This window comes from Theobroma cacao, chromosome 4 (assembly GCF_000208745.1).
Source record: "Theobroma cacao cultivar B97-61/B2 chromosome 4, Criollo_cocoa_genome_V2, whole genome shotgun sequence".
Taxonomy (NCBI): domain Eukaryota; kingdom Viridiplantae; phylum Streptophyta; class Magnoliopsida; order Malvales; family Malvaceae; genus Theobroma; species Theobroma cacao.
The window spans coordinates 22,423,832-22,440,558 of NC_030853.1; the positions used below are offsets into that span (position 1 = coordinate 22,423,832).

Below are 16,727 nucleotides of genomic sequence, written 5' to 3' on the forward strand. Positions count from 1 at the left end.
CTAGTGAGTTTCTTTTAACATAAACTAGGATGTCCAGCATGATTTGTGCTGGATTCCTTCCTGTACAACTCAGTGGTCGGTGTAGCTTACATTATATATTTCCTTATACTTCTCCTTCTGGGTCTCTTGCGCTCAGATAAATTGTCCTTTTAGAAAGAACAACAATTTCAAATGCATAAAAACCACCAAATTGAGCACCCTAGATATAGAATTCCCTGGACACTGGCATACGGAATGCTTTATGACTAGGAACATTACAGACAAAGAGGTAAATATATGATTACTTGCATGAAGTTGACGATCAACTTTCATTGGCCTCAATAACCTTGTAATTGTACTTGTACTATATAGTTCAGGAGATTTCCCCCATTGAAAGATGCACCTTGCAAGTTATAGTTACCCTTGCCGCTTTCAGAATTGTTCCTACAATTCTGACCAGCAACCTAATCTGAGAGTTAATGAAATCTGTAAAATGCTTTCCCACGTATTACATGATTTTCGCATGGGGACATATTGCATATACTCTATCTTCCTTCCACTCTTAAGTTTCCTAACTCCATGTGATTCTATAATGAAAAATAAGGGATAAAATTGAAATCATTTTAATTTGCCCATAAGTTGAAGAGCAGGTGCAGAATATGACAGTCCCAATAGAGTCATGCAAGATAAAAATGGTCAACACCTACACCTATAATCAACTGGAAACGTGCATAATATCCCAAAGTGCCATAACCGGTCAAGCCACAGGCTTTGATGAACAGAACTGTAGTTTCACCCCCCACACAAACCAGCATAACAATAGTTGCTAAAGAATTGAGATTTGTGTAAAATAGAGGGAGTTCTGGAATAAATGGAAGAAGTGCATATTCTTGTTCCAATCCTAATTGATTTTTACAGTATACTATAAAACCATAAAAATTGCACAAAATGGGTTACAAATGACATGTAGTCAGCCTTCAGCTTCTTAAACGCAGCAATCAGTAAATAATTAAGAGAGGGGTTCACCTCCTGGTTTTTTATAAGGGTTTGGTTGCACTCAGTAAGGTCGAAACTTCCTAGCAGCCCTCAACTGTTGGATACGCTTTTTATCCTGCTCAAATCTGCTCTGGAGCATCATAAGTTCTGCAAGGAAATAAACAAGTACATAACAAATCATAAGTTCTTATTTTAGTATTTATATACGTAAATAACAAGTACATTCGTACATCATATACATAGCCATAGTCAGATGAAAATCCATAGGCATGAGAAAACAACCAATTAGTTGCAATACCTCAAATGAATAGAGCAGCTCTTCTTTTCATTTTTATGGTTTATTAGTTAATATCAAAGAAGAAAATTTATCTAGTGGCTATCATGATGAAAAAAACAAAAACAAAAATACAACAATGAAATGAAACTAATTCTAACGTCAAGACCCTACAACATAATTAATCACACCTTAACTCAAAATTTTTACAAAATTTTAATGGTTAATGTTCAGAATAAACTCAAGAGTGACATCTAAGAAAGAGAACCAACAAACTCTATATAAGATCATCCATACCATTCCTCTTGGCTTCTCTTTTTTGAAACCGATAGAAATCAAAGACCTCTTTGCTCTTCTTCTTAGCTAATTTCCCCTCCACAGCAGCCTGGGAAACAGAACCCACTGTAGTTCCACTTTCAAATTCTGTTGTCTTTTTCCTTCCTTTATGATGTTCAACAAGTGTCCATCCCCCTTCTGTAAGACAAGCTTCTCTTTCTTTTCTTTCCTGTATCACCATAATGACGTAAGTGAGAAACTACAGGTAACTAGCAGCTGCAATTCCCAGTACCAAAAAAGACAAACAGACAACATATTTCTAACTGATCATGTGTAAAGGCATAAATTCATAACACATAGCATATGCATGAACCAGTTGTGTACTGCTAGGACCAAATTCATTTCCCAAAAAGGCCTAAATTATTCACCAGTGAGGGTGCCAGAAAGAGAAAGTACCTGTTCAAGTTTTGCCTCATGGGCAATTATAAACTCATCAATTCTTTGTTGCAAAACCTTCAAGCCAGGCCTACTTTGGTGGTACTCGATAACCCATTCTGCGGTTTATGAAGTTTTTCAATAAAATAACCAAAATGATAGAACTTGTTATCAATTGACAATATATGATCAAATTTTAAAACCCAGGAAAGAAAAGGTATGCTGATTTCTATCAAATAACCAAATAGAACTTTAACTACAAGTATGACAATTGCTATATTGTGATACAAATCCTACACAAAGTTTAAGTGAACATTTAGACAAATAGGTTATAAGGCAAAATTGAGCATATATACCATAATAAGACTGAAAAGAGTAACGGTCCAAAAGCTTATCTACAATGTCAAAAGCTTAAAATATTTAATGAAAGGTCACCAGTTTCATACTTTTCATTCCTTGTGAGCAGTCTTCATCCCCTGAAGGTATTTCATATACTTCATCTTTATCAGCTGCTTTACTCTTTTCCACCAACAGTTGATTCTCCCCTGATGAGCTGTGTTCCTTCTTTTTCTTTTTTCTATCCTTCTTAAATTTGCCTACAAGATAAAACCCAAAACAATTATCTAACACCAAAGAGAAACTGCAATATCGGCGTCAACTGATGAATTTCTAAATAGAACAAACAAAACCCATCACTTATTCACAACTCTTAATCTCACTTTCAGTATCAGCCACAGCATGCCTTATTAAATCTTTGATCTTACTCTCACCATTTAATGAAACAAGAAAAAAACTCTCACCATTTTGTTTCTGGAAATGGTCTTCTTCCTCATCACCGAGCTGATCAACAATTCCAATGATGGCATTATTTTTCTCCTTACTTTTTCTTTTCTTCTTGCTTGATTTATCCCTTTTCTTTTCTTCTTTGGTTTCAACCAAATTGGCCACTGAAACAAAGAAAAAAAAGAAATCCATTATAAAGGTTATTACGTATCCAAAAATATCATTCAAAGACAAAATGTCACCACGTCTTAAGAATTTCCATTGGCATTTACCCTTCTCCCTACTTCTCTTCTTCTTCATAGTAGACTTGTTCTTCAAAGTTTCAATATTTTCTGAGATTAAAAAGAGACAGAATGTATCATATAAATTGATAGATGTAACCCATAGAACTTTCTTCTTCCTTAAACAAGTATATATCAAACTGAAGAATAAAATAAGCAATTTGCAGCTCAAACATTAACTACCTCTTAAATTCCGACATGAATAGCAAAATCAATAATACTTCATTTTTTTGAAAGATCAATTTCATTAATTCAATGTTCACACCATTTACAAGGATGCCGAGGTAAGTCTGCAGCCATCAGCTATTCAGCCACAGACTCTCCCCAGCATGAGAGCAACAACATAGAATCAACCATAACCCAATATCCCTACAAAACATTGACACTGAAAGGGCCCCCACCTACCAATGGCTTTCGCAATGAAATCTTTCGATACCCCCTTCAATTGTCAAAAACCCTTTAACCCCACTATCCCGGTGTAGAAACAGCTAAAGCCACTGGAGAGAGAAGGGAAAGTGAAAGAGTTGTAGAAAGGGAGAAAGTGGCCGCGCGTTAGTGAGAGAAAGAAAAATAATCAATACGACTTCATATAATAACAGGATAACCATAACAGGACAAAAGAAAGAGGCCAAAGTCTAACCAGGGTGTCGCTGAGGCTGGAAGGTGGGGCGGCTGGATTTGAAATACAACGCAGCTGTTTGATATGTACTTGTCTGGCTATGTCGCTGAAGGCCTCAAACTAGCCGCTGCTGCGGTGAAGAAGACGGAGAAAAGAGTTTCCAATTCTATTTAGTAGGGCAATAAGACTTGGGCCTAATGGGCTTTTGCTTTCGGTTTGAGAGCTTAGTGTTGGATTAAACGAGTTTAAAACGCTTTTCTTTGGGGTTAAATTTCTTTATAAGAATTATTATACTAAGAATTAAATCGTGACATACAAGTAATGTTTGGTATGAAAAAAGTGAAAGCATATTTTTTATAATATGTTTAATTAAATTATATTATAGTATTTATTTTATAATAGATTACTGTAATGTAAGATTACAATGCAATCACATTACAGCAAAGAGATATAATGCGATTACAATCCAAAACTAATGCAATCACATTACAGCAAAGGAATATAATGCGATTGCAATTCAAAATCAATGCAATCACATTACATTGCACTTTATAATATTCTTAAAGACACTTTTACCCTTCAATTTTATTACCTTATTAAAAATATTTTGTGATGTTATAATTAAAATAAAAAATATTAAAATATAATATATAATATAAAAATCAAAAAATAAAATAAAATAAAATATCAAAAATTAAATTTATATAATATAGGTAAAAGAAATTACAATAAAATATATAATACAAAAAATTATATTAAAAATAAAAATACAATATATAAGATTATAATAAAAAATAAAAATAAAATATATGATATTAAAAATATATTTAAGAGATGATATTATATAAAAATTAATAATTAAAAATATAAGTATATTAAACTTACGTTTTAATAAATAAGGGTAATTTTAAAAATTAACATTTCATTCCCAGCAAAGTACTTGTAAATCAAACGCTACAGTGTTATCTTCTCTATATTTCAATCATTATTTTATTTGTATATTAAACGCTGTAATATTATTTTTCTTACAATCATATTGCTTGTAATCACATTACTTGCAATCACATTATCTATAATCATATTGTATTGTAAAGTACCAACCGTCACCATAATGATAAGTAATGTTTTAATTAAATATAATTAATTAATATTAATTTAAATATTTATTTGACTTAGAATAAAAGTATAATAATTTGATAAAATTAATAAAAGAATAAAATTTTATTTAAATTTTTTAAATAATTTAAAATTTTTTTTAGTATTATGTCAAATATAAAACAATGTTTTATCATCCTTTGGTTTTCCCAAACAGAGGGACAAGTCCTCTCACAAAAAGAAACTCAACTCTATACACATCTATTCAAAAGGTATCATGGGGGAAAAATGAGAATGATAAAAAAAAAAAGAAAACTGTATAACTTTCACCCGTACATCCATAATTTCCCATATTCACTAACAATATCTCATGTATAAGGAAAATATCATTTAACATATACTATAATAACACACTCAATTATAACCACTAACAATTTCTCATATATAAGAAAAATATCATTTAACATATACTATAATAACACACTCAATTATAACCATTAACAATTTATCATATATAAGAAAAATATCATTTAACATGTACTATACTAATTTCGTATGGCTTTCGAGAGAATTAAAATGCAAGGGGAATTAAAATATGATGCAATGATATTCTATTTTTTGCTGAGACTTAAACAAGAGCATTGACATTTTTCATAATGATATTGACAAAGAAGGAAGTCCTTGGCTACAAGTTTGCTAATCTCTTTAGGAAAAAGCATAGTGATGGCATTAAGCTATACAATTGGAACAGAAAAAAACATAAAAATAAAAATAAAAACGTAAGGTCATATATAATTGTCATTATTTTGGTCAGATAGATGGAGAAACTCAGTAGCCCTACATGCAAGGCATGCATGTTTTATAGGGAGCGTCCAAATACAGGATTCACCCATGAGAAGATCGTTTCCATGCTTTAATGAATAGATCTACTTATTTGATGGTTTCCACAAAGAAAGCTATCCTAGATGACTTTGGGGGTGGGGAATAAGAAGAATTTATAGTAATTTTAGATGTAAACTTCCAACAAGATGCACTAAAACCATTTCAATAATCGAGGATCCCAAAATCTTGTGCCGAGTTTAAAAAGACCTACCATCTTGAGAAAACGCCAAAAATTGGCCATTGAAAGAACCACTCAAAAGCTACCTTTGTTGTTTTAATACAAAAAAACTCCAACAACCACAAACAGTTTTCCTATTAGTGGGAGAGCTTCCATTCCCATTACAAACCTTTGAAGAGTAGTTAATCTGTCTAGAAAGACCATCCACGCAATAATAGAATGCTTTGAAATCTATACTACATATTGAAAGCAAGTTCCAAATTGGGATTGTTCCAAGTGTCATTTCAAGGTGAAAGGCATTTTGAGATTTTCAAACTCCATACCTTTATTGGGGGTGTTTATGAATTTTTGCCTTATGTGGTGAAAGAGTGGAGGGTGCTTTGGGGTTTTGGTTGATTATTAGGCGTAAGAATGCCTTTCAACACCTTTTATGACTTGTTTAAGTGATTTGGGTGGGTTTTCATTATTTGTGAAGGGTAAATATCAGTATTCACATGATTTTTATATAAAGTGTTTTAGGAAAGTTTGGACAAAAGGGGCGGATTTTAGTCTTTTTGGTCTAATTTTCTTTTAGTCATAGAGGTTGTTTTGGGGTTTTCATGAAATATTGATGGTATTATAGTCTATTCATATTTTCGGCTTCTCTCGAGTTTTCAATGCTAATTGCCCTTCCAATGTGACTCATTTTTGAAATTTTACGAAATGGTCGGCCTATTTTGATCTTTTCACCTATGCTTTCTTCTTTATGTTGGATTAATTTTGCGTTTATAAAATAAATGAGGTTGTTTTTGTATTTTTAACCTAATATGTCTATTCAATCAATGCTCACCATTATTTTTAGTTCCTTTTCAGCATGATTGGTTGGGAAATGGCTAAGCCATTGAAAATTTGTTTATCCGTTTCGTTGCCAAATGGTCCAAGAAAAAACCATTCCTCTACAATCTCTATCCTCCAAAATCACCCAAAAGTCAAAAATTAGCTAATCCCAACCCCCATCTATTCCATAAGTGGGGAATAGCTTTTAAAATTAGTAACATAAAAATACCCTTTATAAGTGAAAATAAAAAATGAAACAAATTTAAAATAAAAGGTTTTAAGTTTTTAATTATATATTATAAATATTTAATATTTTAAATTCAAAAATCAATTAAAATTATTCATATTTTAATAATAACATTTAAATTAAAAATAAAATATTAATATTTTAAAATGTTATAGATTAAATTATATATAAAATATTAATATTTAAATTATCAATTATTAATATTTTAACTAAATTATAAATTATTAATATTTAAACAATAAAATAAACTAAAAAATAGATAATCATATATTATAATAAAAGTTTGAGCATTTAATTATATATTACAAAAAATAATATTTTAAATTTAAATTTAATTAAAATTATTAATATTTTAATCATAATAATTTTTCAATTATAAATAAATACTAATATTTAAAAATGTTAATATTTAAATTGTCAATTATTAATATTTTAAACAAATTATAATTTATTAATATTTAAAAATAAAATAAAATAGATAATCACATATTATAATAAAAATTTTAAGTTTTTAATTATATATTATAAAAATTAATATTTAAATTTTAATTAAAATTATTAATATTTTAATAATAATAATATTTAAAATATAAATAAAATATTAATATTTTAATAATAATAATATTTAAAATATAAATAAAATATTAATATTTTAAATATCATTGATTAAATTATAAAAATATTAATATTTTAAAGAAATTATAAAAATTATTAANAATTAATAATAAATTATTAATATTTAAAAATTAAATAGAAGATAATTGTTTTTAACCCTCAAAGATAGAGTATTTTAAAAATAACCTTCTTTTTAATTTTAATTAGTTTTAACCAATAGAAAAGTTTTTTTGACAAAATTACCCTTAATGAACCTCTTAAGTGCTCCCAAATTTCCTTTCCTGCCATTTGTCTGCTTTGCTCGCTATTTTGCTGTGCTTTTCATTTTTCTTTCTCGTCATCCAATTTTTTTATAATTTTACCACTATTACTATCACTATCTCACTTTCTATCTCTCATCATCTCATCATCTCGTCATACTTTGGTATGTAACTTCAGTAGAAAGAAAGAAGCTATGGTGTGTAATAAATAGTGTTGGAGTTTACACCTTGACATAAAACATTTGGTGTTGAAGTTTTGATCTTGGCATGTAACATCTGATACTGAATATTTTCTATGATTATAGGAAATGTAACAACTAAAATAACTTAAAAGTTAATTATTCAAATTTGAAGATTTTAAATAATATCTTTTTATCTAAATTCATTTCATTCTATCCATTTCACTTAACAGTAATGTTGACGTTAAATAATTTTTTAATATATCTTCTTTGTCATATAAATTTTCTTTTTATTTTAAACTTTATTTCTATCATAAAAGTATTTAACTCCAAGAGTTTATATCTTATTGAAATACAAAAATAAAGACCAAACACGTTAAGTTCAAAAAAATGTTATTACAATTAAAAAAAAATTGATACAACTGCTAAGTTTTTACTAATTCGTTTTATAAAAATCTACCTTTATATGCTTCTTATACATTCAGTGCTCATATGTGTCTAAATTTCTATGTTTGTGGAATTCAATTTGCTGAGCTCCATGAGATCAAGGGAGTGCATCTGCTTGTAGAAAATCTGGAGTAATTCTTAAGATTTCTACTCTTTTGTCATGCTAAGATGCCAAGGTAAACCAATTTTATTTTCTTTTTCTCTCCTTGAGCAATTTCCCTTCTTCCTTTATAGCTTCTTTGGTGCTAGTTTATTCTGCTTAAATGTCTTGTCAGTGGATTCAAAGGTTTTAATCTCATTACATGTTTGTTTCATGCATATCCCTAAGTGAATGAATATCTATAAACGTTTTACTATACTTTTACTCATTGGAATTAGGTAATACTGTTTAGTTTCTTTAAGTTGGTAGGTTGATTTGATTTTCTTTTAAGCTTATGAGAGGGCTTAATTGCTGATCTTGGAAGTTGGAACCATTCAGGTCAGAGTTTTGCTTTTGGGGACCATTAGAGCTGGGTTGGGGTTTGATTAATGCTTAAACTCAATCAAACAAATTGTTTGTTCTTACTGCCCCTGATTCCAATGCCAAGAATATGTCAAAGGTGACTACCATCAAAACAGGAATTGCCTTGGGATTTTGTTTAAATTGAAGTATTCCATTAGAGTTCCCTGGTCAAAGGGAGATACCTCTGGAATTGCCTCCAACGTAGCACTATACGTGTCAACAAATGAATTGGTTTTAGAATCTATAAATTTGAAACATCTTTGATGGTGTGCAGCACCAACCTCCGATTTCTATAATTCCTACTTTCTCAGCTTTTAGATTCCAAACAACTTAAAGATCAAATATGGCTGACAACTCCCAGAGCATGAGCTACAAAGCTGGTGAGGCCAAGGGCCAGGCTCAGGTAAACTTAGAGCTTTCTTGTTTCTGCTAAATTTTGTTGAACCCGGAAATTGGTACAATGCTACATTTCGTTTTCATGTTAATTTCAGGAAAAGGCTAGCAACCTGATGGACAAGGCTGCCGATGCTGCCCAATCTGCTAAGGAATCAATGCAAGAGGTTCGAAACAAAGAAATCAACTCCAAATCATGAAATTACTTATACTGCTTAGACAATAACCCAAGTGAAGTAGCTAGTTTCCTTTGGTTTTCTTTGAGAGTATAACAATATGTAATATGTAATCTGTTGTTGTTGACAGACTGGGCAGAAGATGATGGAGAAGGCACATGGAGCTAAAGAGGCCGTGAAGGATGCAACTGGCATGAATAAATGAAAGCTGAAAAAGACCCTGTCTATCCAATTTCATTTAGATGTTTTAATCCATGTTCAAATTAGTGTTTTGTTGGAGCATTTAATAAAATGCTGTTTTAGTGTTTTTTTCCTATGAACAAAGAAGAAAGGCTGCTCTAACATGTAGTTGTCAGGAGTTCCTCTTCCAGTTATTTCCTTTAATGCAATTCGGATATTGTTTTTCCATTCTTGATATTATTATTAATGTTCAACTAGTTTTTATGTTGCATGATTTAATTTCTTTATAAAATTGTTCAATCAATTTTTTTCTTTATAATGCATCAATGACACAACACAGTGTGTTTTTGTTCTCCTATCAAAAACAATGATAAAATGCAGTAATATACAGCTTTATCTTAGTATAATCGATGGTGGATTATGTTGTTTTCTATTTTTTTATTGCGAGTTTAGAAAAAAGTTGTCCAAGTGCTGGGTTTACATGCCGAAGCTTCCAATCCTGTAGGATAATTTGGGTGGGCTTGGAAACATATATGTCCTAGGCCAATTCACGGCATGATATGACCCTGAACTATCTCCTTTCGATGATTATTTGAAGCCCTGCTAATCAATACCGGATCTTAAAATCTATTCCATACCAAGGGTCAGAGAATAAAAAGCTCTGGTACCTCTTATGGTGGCTTGACCTTCAGCGACTGGACCTATTTTTGATTTCTAAGAAGCAACCCTCGGCTATGATGCATGTATTCTTTGTAAGAGTTTAGGTAACAATCTTTAGCCCCAAAAACGCAAACAAGGAGAAAAGAACAGGAAAGGAGTTTGGTACCAATGTAACTAACATAGGCAAGAGCACTGCTGTTAATTTGTTGAGGTTCTCTTTGACTGGCTGTTGTTTCTTGTCATGCTCAAACTTTTTCCAGGGACAACTTACCGTCGTTGAATTGCATCTTGAAGGACGGTTATGTTACTATGAACATGCTTTTCTTCATTTGAAAGTAAAGTTACAAGTTCACTGTTACCTTTGCAAGAAAGGTCATGTAATGGTGTCTTTTAATTAATTTGCAAGATTCGTGTGAACTTTTTATCTGTTTATTCATGAAACAATGGGCAGAATCTTATAGTTATTAGTGGTTGGATTGTCAAATTCAGAATGGTCTTTATGCATCTGATACATTTAGCTACACACCAGCAGATTGCAAATAGTTAGTTTGATACGAATTCAACATCAAGCCATGGTGGTGTCATGAGAATTTACATTTTGCCAATGGAAGCAACCAAAATTTAGAACGACACGTGGTCTTGGAAACTACCTGTATTTTTTTTTTTTGGAATTATTGATTTTGGGGACCAGAGCAAGAACTTTTGCTTTTTATGCATAAATTCGTTTTCTGGATTAGATTGGGTTTGCACATTATGTTTCTGCAATGGTTGAAAAACTGCAGGCTTTTTAGCAGAATGCCTTTAGGAAGAGGGAGAAAAGAAAAAAAAAACAGATACAATTTCGTGTTTGCATGCGATTGTGAAGTTACCCATGCAGGCCCAAACTATGAAAGTCCCTGATTCCTTTGGCTATCCGTTACTCTTTTCAGGATGCTCTAGAGAGACAAAGTGAACATTTCCTGGGAGAGCATGAAGCCAAACCCATAATTATGCTAACAAATTACAATCCTGGAGGCTGATTTGAATTCCAGAGACTTGAGATTGTTCAAGATAACCTTCTGTGAAAAGTTTCCCAGTGTAAGGTTGCCGTGGTTGTATTGTCTCAGCATTTCCATGGAAATTAATTAAAAATTAATGCCACAGCCTTGTTCAGCCAAAGAATGGGTCACCAATCTTAATAGCAGATCAAGTGAATAAGACTTGTGAACGAGCAAAACGCGGTGAGTGTGACTGAACATGACATGCGAAATATGTTTGTTTGCCACCCTTTTGGCCCTGTTTTAATCTCCATTTCAAATTTCTTAATCTGAAAATAAAAGCAAGTCCCTGCTAGCCTTGTGTTTTCTGGAATGGAGGGTGAGGACCAAACGGGACAAGCTATGTTCGTACAGCAATTACGACAAAATTGCCATTATGTTTTGATGATTAGTAGCTGTTACTCCTACAAAACTGCCACTCTGTTGAAGCTGCAACTGAACAAGGCAGAGGGGACCATGAATGGAAAACTGCAGCCATTTTTGGGTCTTAGACTGTGCCCACATCAGACATCCATTTGTGGCCACCAATTGGTTTTTACTTACCACGTTAATAATATATCTTAAAAAGAGAATTGGAATTTATAAGATAAATGAGGGTTATCTCTTACTATTTAACTTAAATCTTTATGTTAAAGCAGGTCTTACTATACCTGCTTTTTGTGCCCAGGTATAGCCCACAAATCACTGGTTCTTTACTGATGTATTTTTAAAAGGGATTATTCCAGCCTTCTTTGCAATGAAACTACAATCTTTCAAAAAAAAAAAAATCTTTGTGTACCCAAAAAGGAAAAATAAAGTTTTAGAGTACCATGTCGATCATTCTTTAATTAGATTCAAGAACCAAATTGAAAATTGGTCAATTGATTCGGCTTGATCTTGGTTTTTGTTATCGAAAAATTATACTATTCTACGTCGGACTTTGTTATTGAAAAAATATACCAGTCTAACTGAATTGGATTAACATTACTCTAACTTCAATGTTTATTTCATCTGGGGTGCTTAACACTTCTTCGGTTGCTTTAAGAGCTCTAAGCCTCTCTCGACGCGACGCAGCTGCTTGTTCTATCGATTCCTCTTCCGTAGCGATGAAAGATAGCTCGCTGCATTAACTGTTTAAGAAGAATAAAAAGAAGGGTGTTGAAATGACTTGAATTAAGTTTTTGAATATAATTTAAGTGAGTTAGTTCTATCAGAAATTTGTTCTTAACGACTTCAATTGCAATTTTGTCTTCTCGGATGGTTTAATAAATTTGATAGTTGTAAACCCTGATAGCTTAGATTGTTTAGAAATCAGATTCTTTTAATTTTTTTCAAATTCCTAAATCAATGATTTTCAAACATGTGATTGAGAAAAAAAAACCAACTTAATAACTAAAAAATCTAATAAGCAACATCTTCAATCACGTTACATATAAATGATATGATATTAAATTCACACTTATAACTTTGACTAACTAGTTAGTCAACAATTAATGATAAAAATTTATTTGATTTAAAATAAAAATATAAAAATTTAATTGAATGTAATAAAAGTGTAAAAATTTAATTAACTTTTTTTATATAATTCAGGTGTTTATTTGGATATTATGTTTAAAAATAACTACAAGTAGATAGAATAAAAAGAATAACGGTAAAGGTTAAAAGACTTTAAAAAATGAAAAATTAAGGTTTTGTCTAATTTCTAGTTATAGCAATTGATTGGATCAAATTAGATTATTTCGAGTTTGGATTGTAAAATTTGTTGTCGTTAATTTTAAGTTTTGGTTGCTTTGGATTTGAGTTGATTATATGCTCACCCCATTTTAGGTTTAGATTGGTTAACGTTTCTGATGAGTTTGGTTCAGGTAATTGCCTTTTTAGAATTCTTACAAATTGAGTTGATTTTAGGTCAATTTTATAATTATTTATATACTTTTATTATTTCTAATAGAATTGATAAGTAAAATAAAAAATAAATATATATCTTGCTTCAAAAAGGTTAAGTTTTGGCCTTTGAGTCATTTCGATTGGAGTAATGGTTAGGTTCGAGTCAATTTTTATTTAAATTATTTAAGATTTGATTTCGTATAATTTCAAGTTCTGATTATTGACTTTTTCAATCAAATCAGTTAGGTTGGATTTGGATTGAGTAGATTAATGGTTTCTTTCGGATTCATGATACCTTTATCAACTCCTAATTAGTTTTACTCTTATAAAGTACTTACCTTTTGCTTCTAAAGGAGAAACAAAATGCACATTAGGTTAAAAAGATAAATAATTTTATTGAAGACTTAAATCTAAGTTTTTAGGTAACAAAATGTTTGATTTTACTATACTTATGTTATAATTAGTGTTATATTGTAATTATTTATTTATTTTTAAATAAATTAATATGAAATTACTTGGACTTTCTACTTCTTATCGAAAGCTTTTATTCAAAAAATAATAATAAAACGAGTAATCCATAATAAATAACAAAATTATGAAAATTCAAGAGTAAAATATATTTTGATCGCTTAACTTTTCAAATGTTTTTTCTTTCGATCAACTAATTTTGGAAAATAACATTTTGATCAAAGTACATGTGTCCATATCCGCATGGTAAGAAAAAATTTAAAAAGAGAAATTTAAAGAAAGCAATTAAAAATTTTATAAATAATTTGTTTCTTTTCAAGTAGACTGTCCACGTAACAAAGCAGCTGACATGGGTGGTGATGTAAATGTTACGTGAGAGGTTTATTATAACGATTAAATGACTAAAATAATAATATTTATAAATGTGAATGACTAATATATTTATTATATTTTTTAAATTTATTGATCAAAACAACTGTTCAAATATACTGTTATACGAGATAATGTGAGATTAACAAAGAAAGCCTCTAAAATCGCAAAGAACCCCTTCCTTTCATTTCTCATGCATTCTTGGCAATTTATGAACATGAAAAAAAAAAAAAAAGAATTGCTACGTAATAGACTTAGTCTATGTAAAGGTGTGAACTTTTACTTTAACATTGAACTCTTAAGACGGGCTTTTGCACTTTCCTCGAAGTTTAAGCAAACCCAAAAATCCCGCAAGAACTTTACAAAAATGTGGTTAAACAAACCTCATATCGTGGGAGGCAAATTTTCCACTGATGACAAAAGGAAGTAGAGGGGATAAGGATGGAGGAGNAGGAAAAGTTATGATAGTGTAGCAGTTCAAATGATGTAAAAGATGAATGCATAGACCGAAGGTCAAATAATTTTGTGGGAAGACAGGAAAGAGTGCAGGGTTAAAGTAAGGTCTTGGGTCATTGGAGGAGAGTGGAGGGGCTTAAGCTTAGCTGTTCTGGTCCGTCACAAAGTTAGGAACATGGGACCCTCTTGTTCCCTCAAACAAAAGCTTTCTCCAAGCCCATGTTGGTACAATCACTGTCTTTAATCTCATGGACACCTTTGAGATCAACTTTTACTTTCCTGTCAATGACAAATCTTTGTCATTTCGAAGGGCTCACAGGTCACAATCTAATGCCACTAACATTATTTTCTTTTGATTTCTTTCTTTCTTTCTTTTTTAATAATTTAGAGAAGAAATAACAATGAATGTGCTTTGGTTTACTATGATTACCATTCACAAGATAAGGAACCTTTTTTTGATGATAGAGAACCCAAGTATCTTGAGAAGCATTCGTTGCTAGCTAGGTATCAGCTATCTTTAAGCCTCCTTATGATTTCAAAAATTTTCTGCTGCCAAGTTTATTATTTGAATCGACTAGTTTATAATATTATTTCTACTATATCTTTTGGAATTATTTCATAGAATTAAGCATGGTCTGCTCTACACCTTGATTAAGTTTGCGTCAAAGAAGAAATCAAGAGGCCATGGATAAGCTAGGATCCAAGTCCAACAACCTTTTCTTCTCCCTTTGTGCCCTCCAATAAATTAATTTCTTTGGAGTGTACTTCACTAAGATCATTTACAACAGTTAATTACCAGTAAATTGTAAATTTTATGCATATGAAAACAGTTGTGATAGCACATTAAACACTATTCCTATTAGTTTAGAAAAGTTCTAGTATTAGATATGAATCGATCGATTGCCTTCCCAACCCCAACCCTTCCTTTTTTCTTCTTTTTAGAACAAAATAAAAATTGTAATCTCTCTTTTGAATAAAGTGTTAATTCATTCAAAACTTTAATGGAGGGACAGTTGCTCTCCACTTACAGCCAACCCAAATGATGCCCATTGTCCCCTAGAAAGCATCCCCTAAAACCGCCATACCATTATTACTATTGTCATGAAGAATGTCCAAAGATTATTAAGATGTTTAATTACTTAACATTTTGATTTCACCAATTAAAGAATTAATTATCCCTTCAATGATCTAATGAGCTTTATGATCTGCATCCATTGGATCCCTCGGTGCAACATGATTGCATCGTGTAGTAGTGCTTCATGATGAAGTGGCTCACTTCTCAAAAAGAATAAGAAGAAGAAGAAGAAGAAGAAGAAGAAGAAGAAAAAGCTTCATTATGGAATTTGATAATGGAGGCAAATGTTAAAAGAGTTGCCGTAAAAGTACAAAATATTGGAGTGGAGAGAAGACCAGCAGAGTGGGGTTGAGTTATGGAGACAAATGGGGTCTCTAGGAGTGCCTGAACAAAGCTATTGGAAGCTCTGTCAAGGCTAGCTTTGTTCAGGCAAATATCATGTGATTTTGTACTTCAAATGTTCAAAGGGGAGAGGGTAGAAGTTAAAATGGAGCTGCCCTTCCCTCCATTCAAACCCCTCGATCAAAATAGTTGAAGAGTAATTATTTGCTACTCATTTGGGAAATATACCTGGTGGCATTGTCCATAAAACTCATGGTCCACCAGTACTTAAGACTCTCTTTGACCTTCTCTTTGCTTTTCATATATTTTTTTGGCGTATATGGTTTTAGATTAAATAATAAGAAATAATTATCTCTGATCATCTTATAGATCTCACTCTCTCTTGTTAATATTAATTTGAATCCAAACCTTTCAAATTGGAGTATATAATTTTTGCATAGTTGTCCCCTTAGAGATCTTATCTTTCCACTCTATGCTCTAATTGTTTGTAGGATCATTACATTATGAAAAAATAACCTTCTAATTTTTTTGAAAAAAAAATATTACCCTAATTGTTCAAATTCAATAAGGTGATTTTTTTAAATTATATACTTAAAAAATTAGTTAATGTCAATTTTAGAAGCTTCTCAGCAACTTCTACCTCAATTTAGAAGCTTTAGTCAATATCAATAATCAATGTCAAGAACTAATACGTTTCCGGAAACCACAAACCTATCAAGTAACAAATCATCTAGTTTTAGGCCTTTAATATATTTTTCCCCTATAAAACTAGTTAATTAGCATATTAAATTTCGACTTTTGTCAAAGAGGAAACAAATATTGTTTCAAAATATAAAAAAAA

At 31.0% G+C, this 16,727-nt stretch overlaps 2 protein-coding genes across 10 annotated transcripts; one reads left to right on the forward strand and one right to left on the reverse strand.

Moving 5' to 3' along the window:
- LOC18602160 (ribosomal RNA-processing protein 7 homolog A) lies at positions 673 to 3,799 on the reverse strand. Of its 9 annotated transcripts, none has more exons than XM_018119212.1 (8): positions 3,665 to 3,799; positions 3,430 to 3,521; positions 2,986 to 3,075; positions 2,761 to 2,907; positions 2,407 to 2,556; positions 1,982 to 2,079; positions 1,547 to 1,754; positions 673 to 1,122 (listed from the first exon to the last, which is right to left on the reverse strand). In XM_018119212.1, exons 3-8 carry the CDS (start codon positions 3,041 to 3,043, stop codon positions 1,037 to 1,039), a joined length of 747 nt encoding a protein of 248 aa, XP_017974701.1. In that variant the 5' UTR covers positions 3,044 to 3,075; positions 3,430 to 3,521; positions 3,665 to 3,799; the 3' UTR covers positions 673 to 1,036. The 9 variants fall into 9 exon arrangements, with proteins under 9 accessions (XP_017974701.1, XP_017974703.1, XP_017974700.1 ...); XM_018119214.1 differs by having other exon boundaries at positions 3,426 to 3,521; XM_007033368.2 differs by having other exon boundaries at positions 690 to 1,122; positions 3,016 to 3,075; positions 3,665 to 3,798.
- LOC18602161 (stress-induced protein KIN2) lies at positions 8,820 to 9,892 on the forward strand. Its single transcript, XM_007033377.2, has 3 exons — positions 8,820 to 9,267; positions 9,356 to 9,424; positions 9,564 to 9,892. Exons 1-3 carry the CDS (start codon positions 9,208 to 9,210, stop codon positions 9,636 to 9,638), a joined length of 204 nt encoding a protein of 67 aa, XP_007033439.1. The 5' UTR covers positions 8,820 to 9,207; the 3' UTR covers positions 9,639 to 9,892.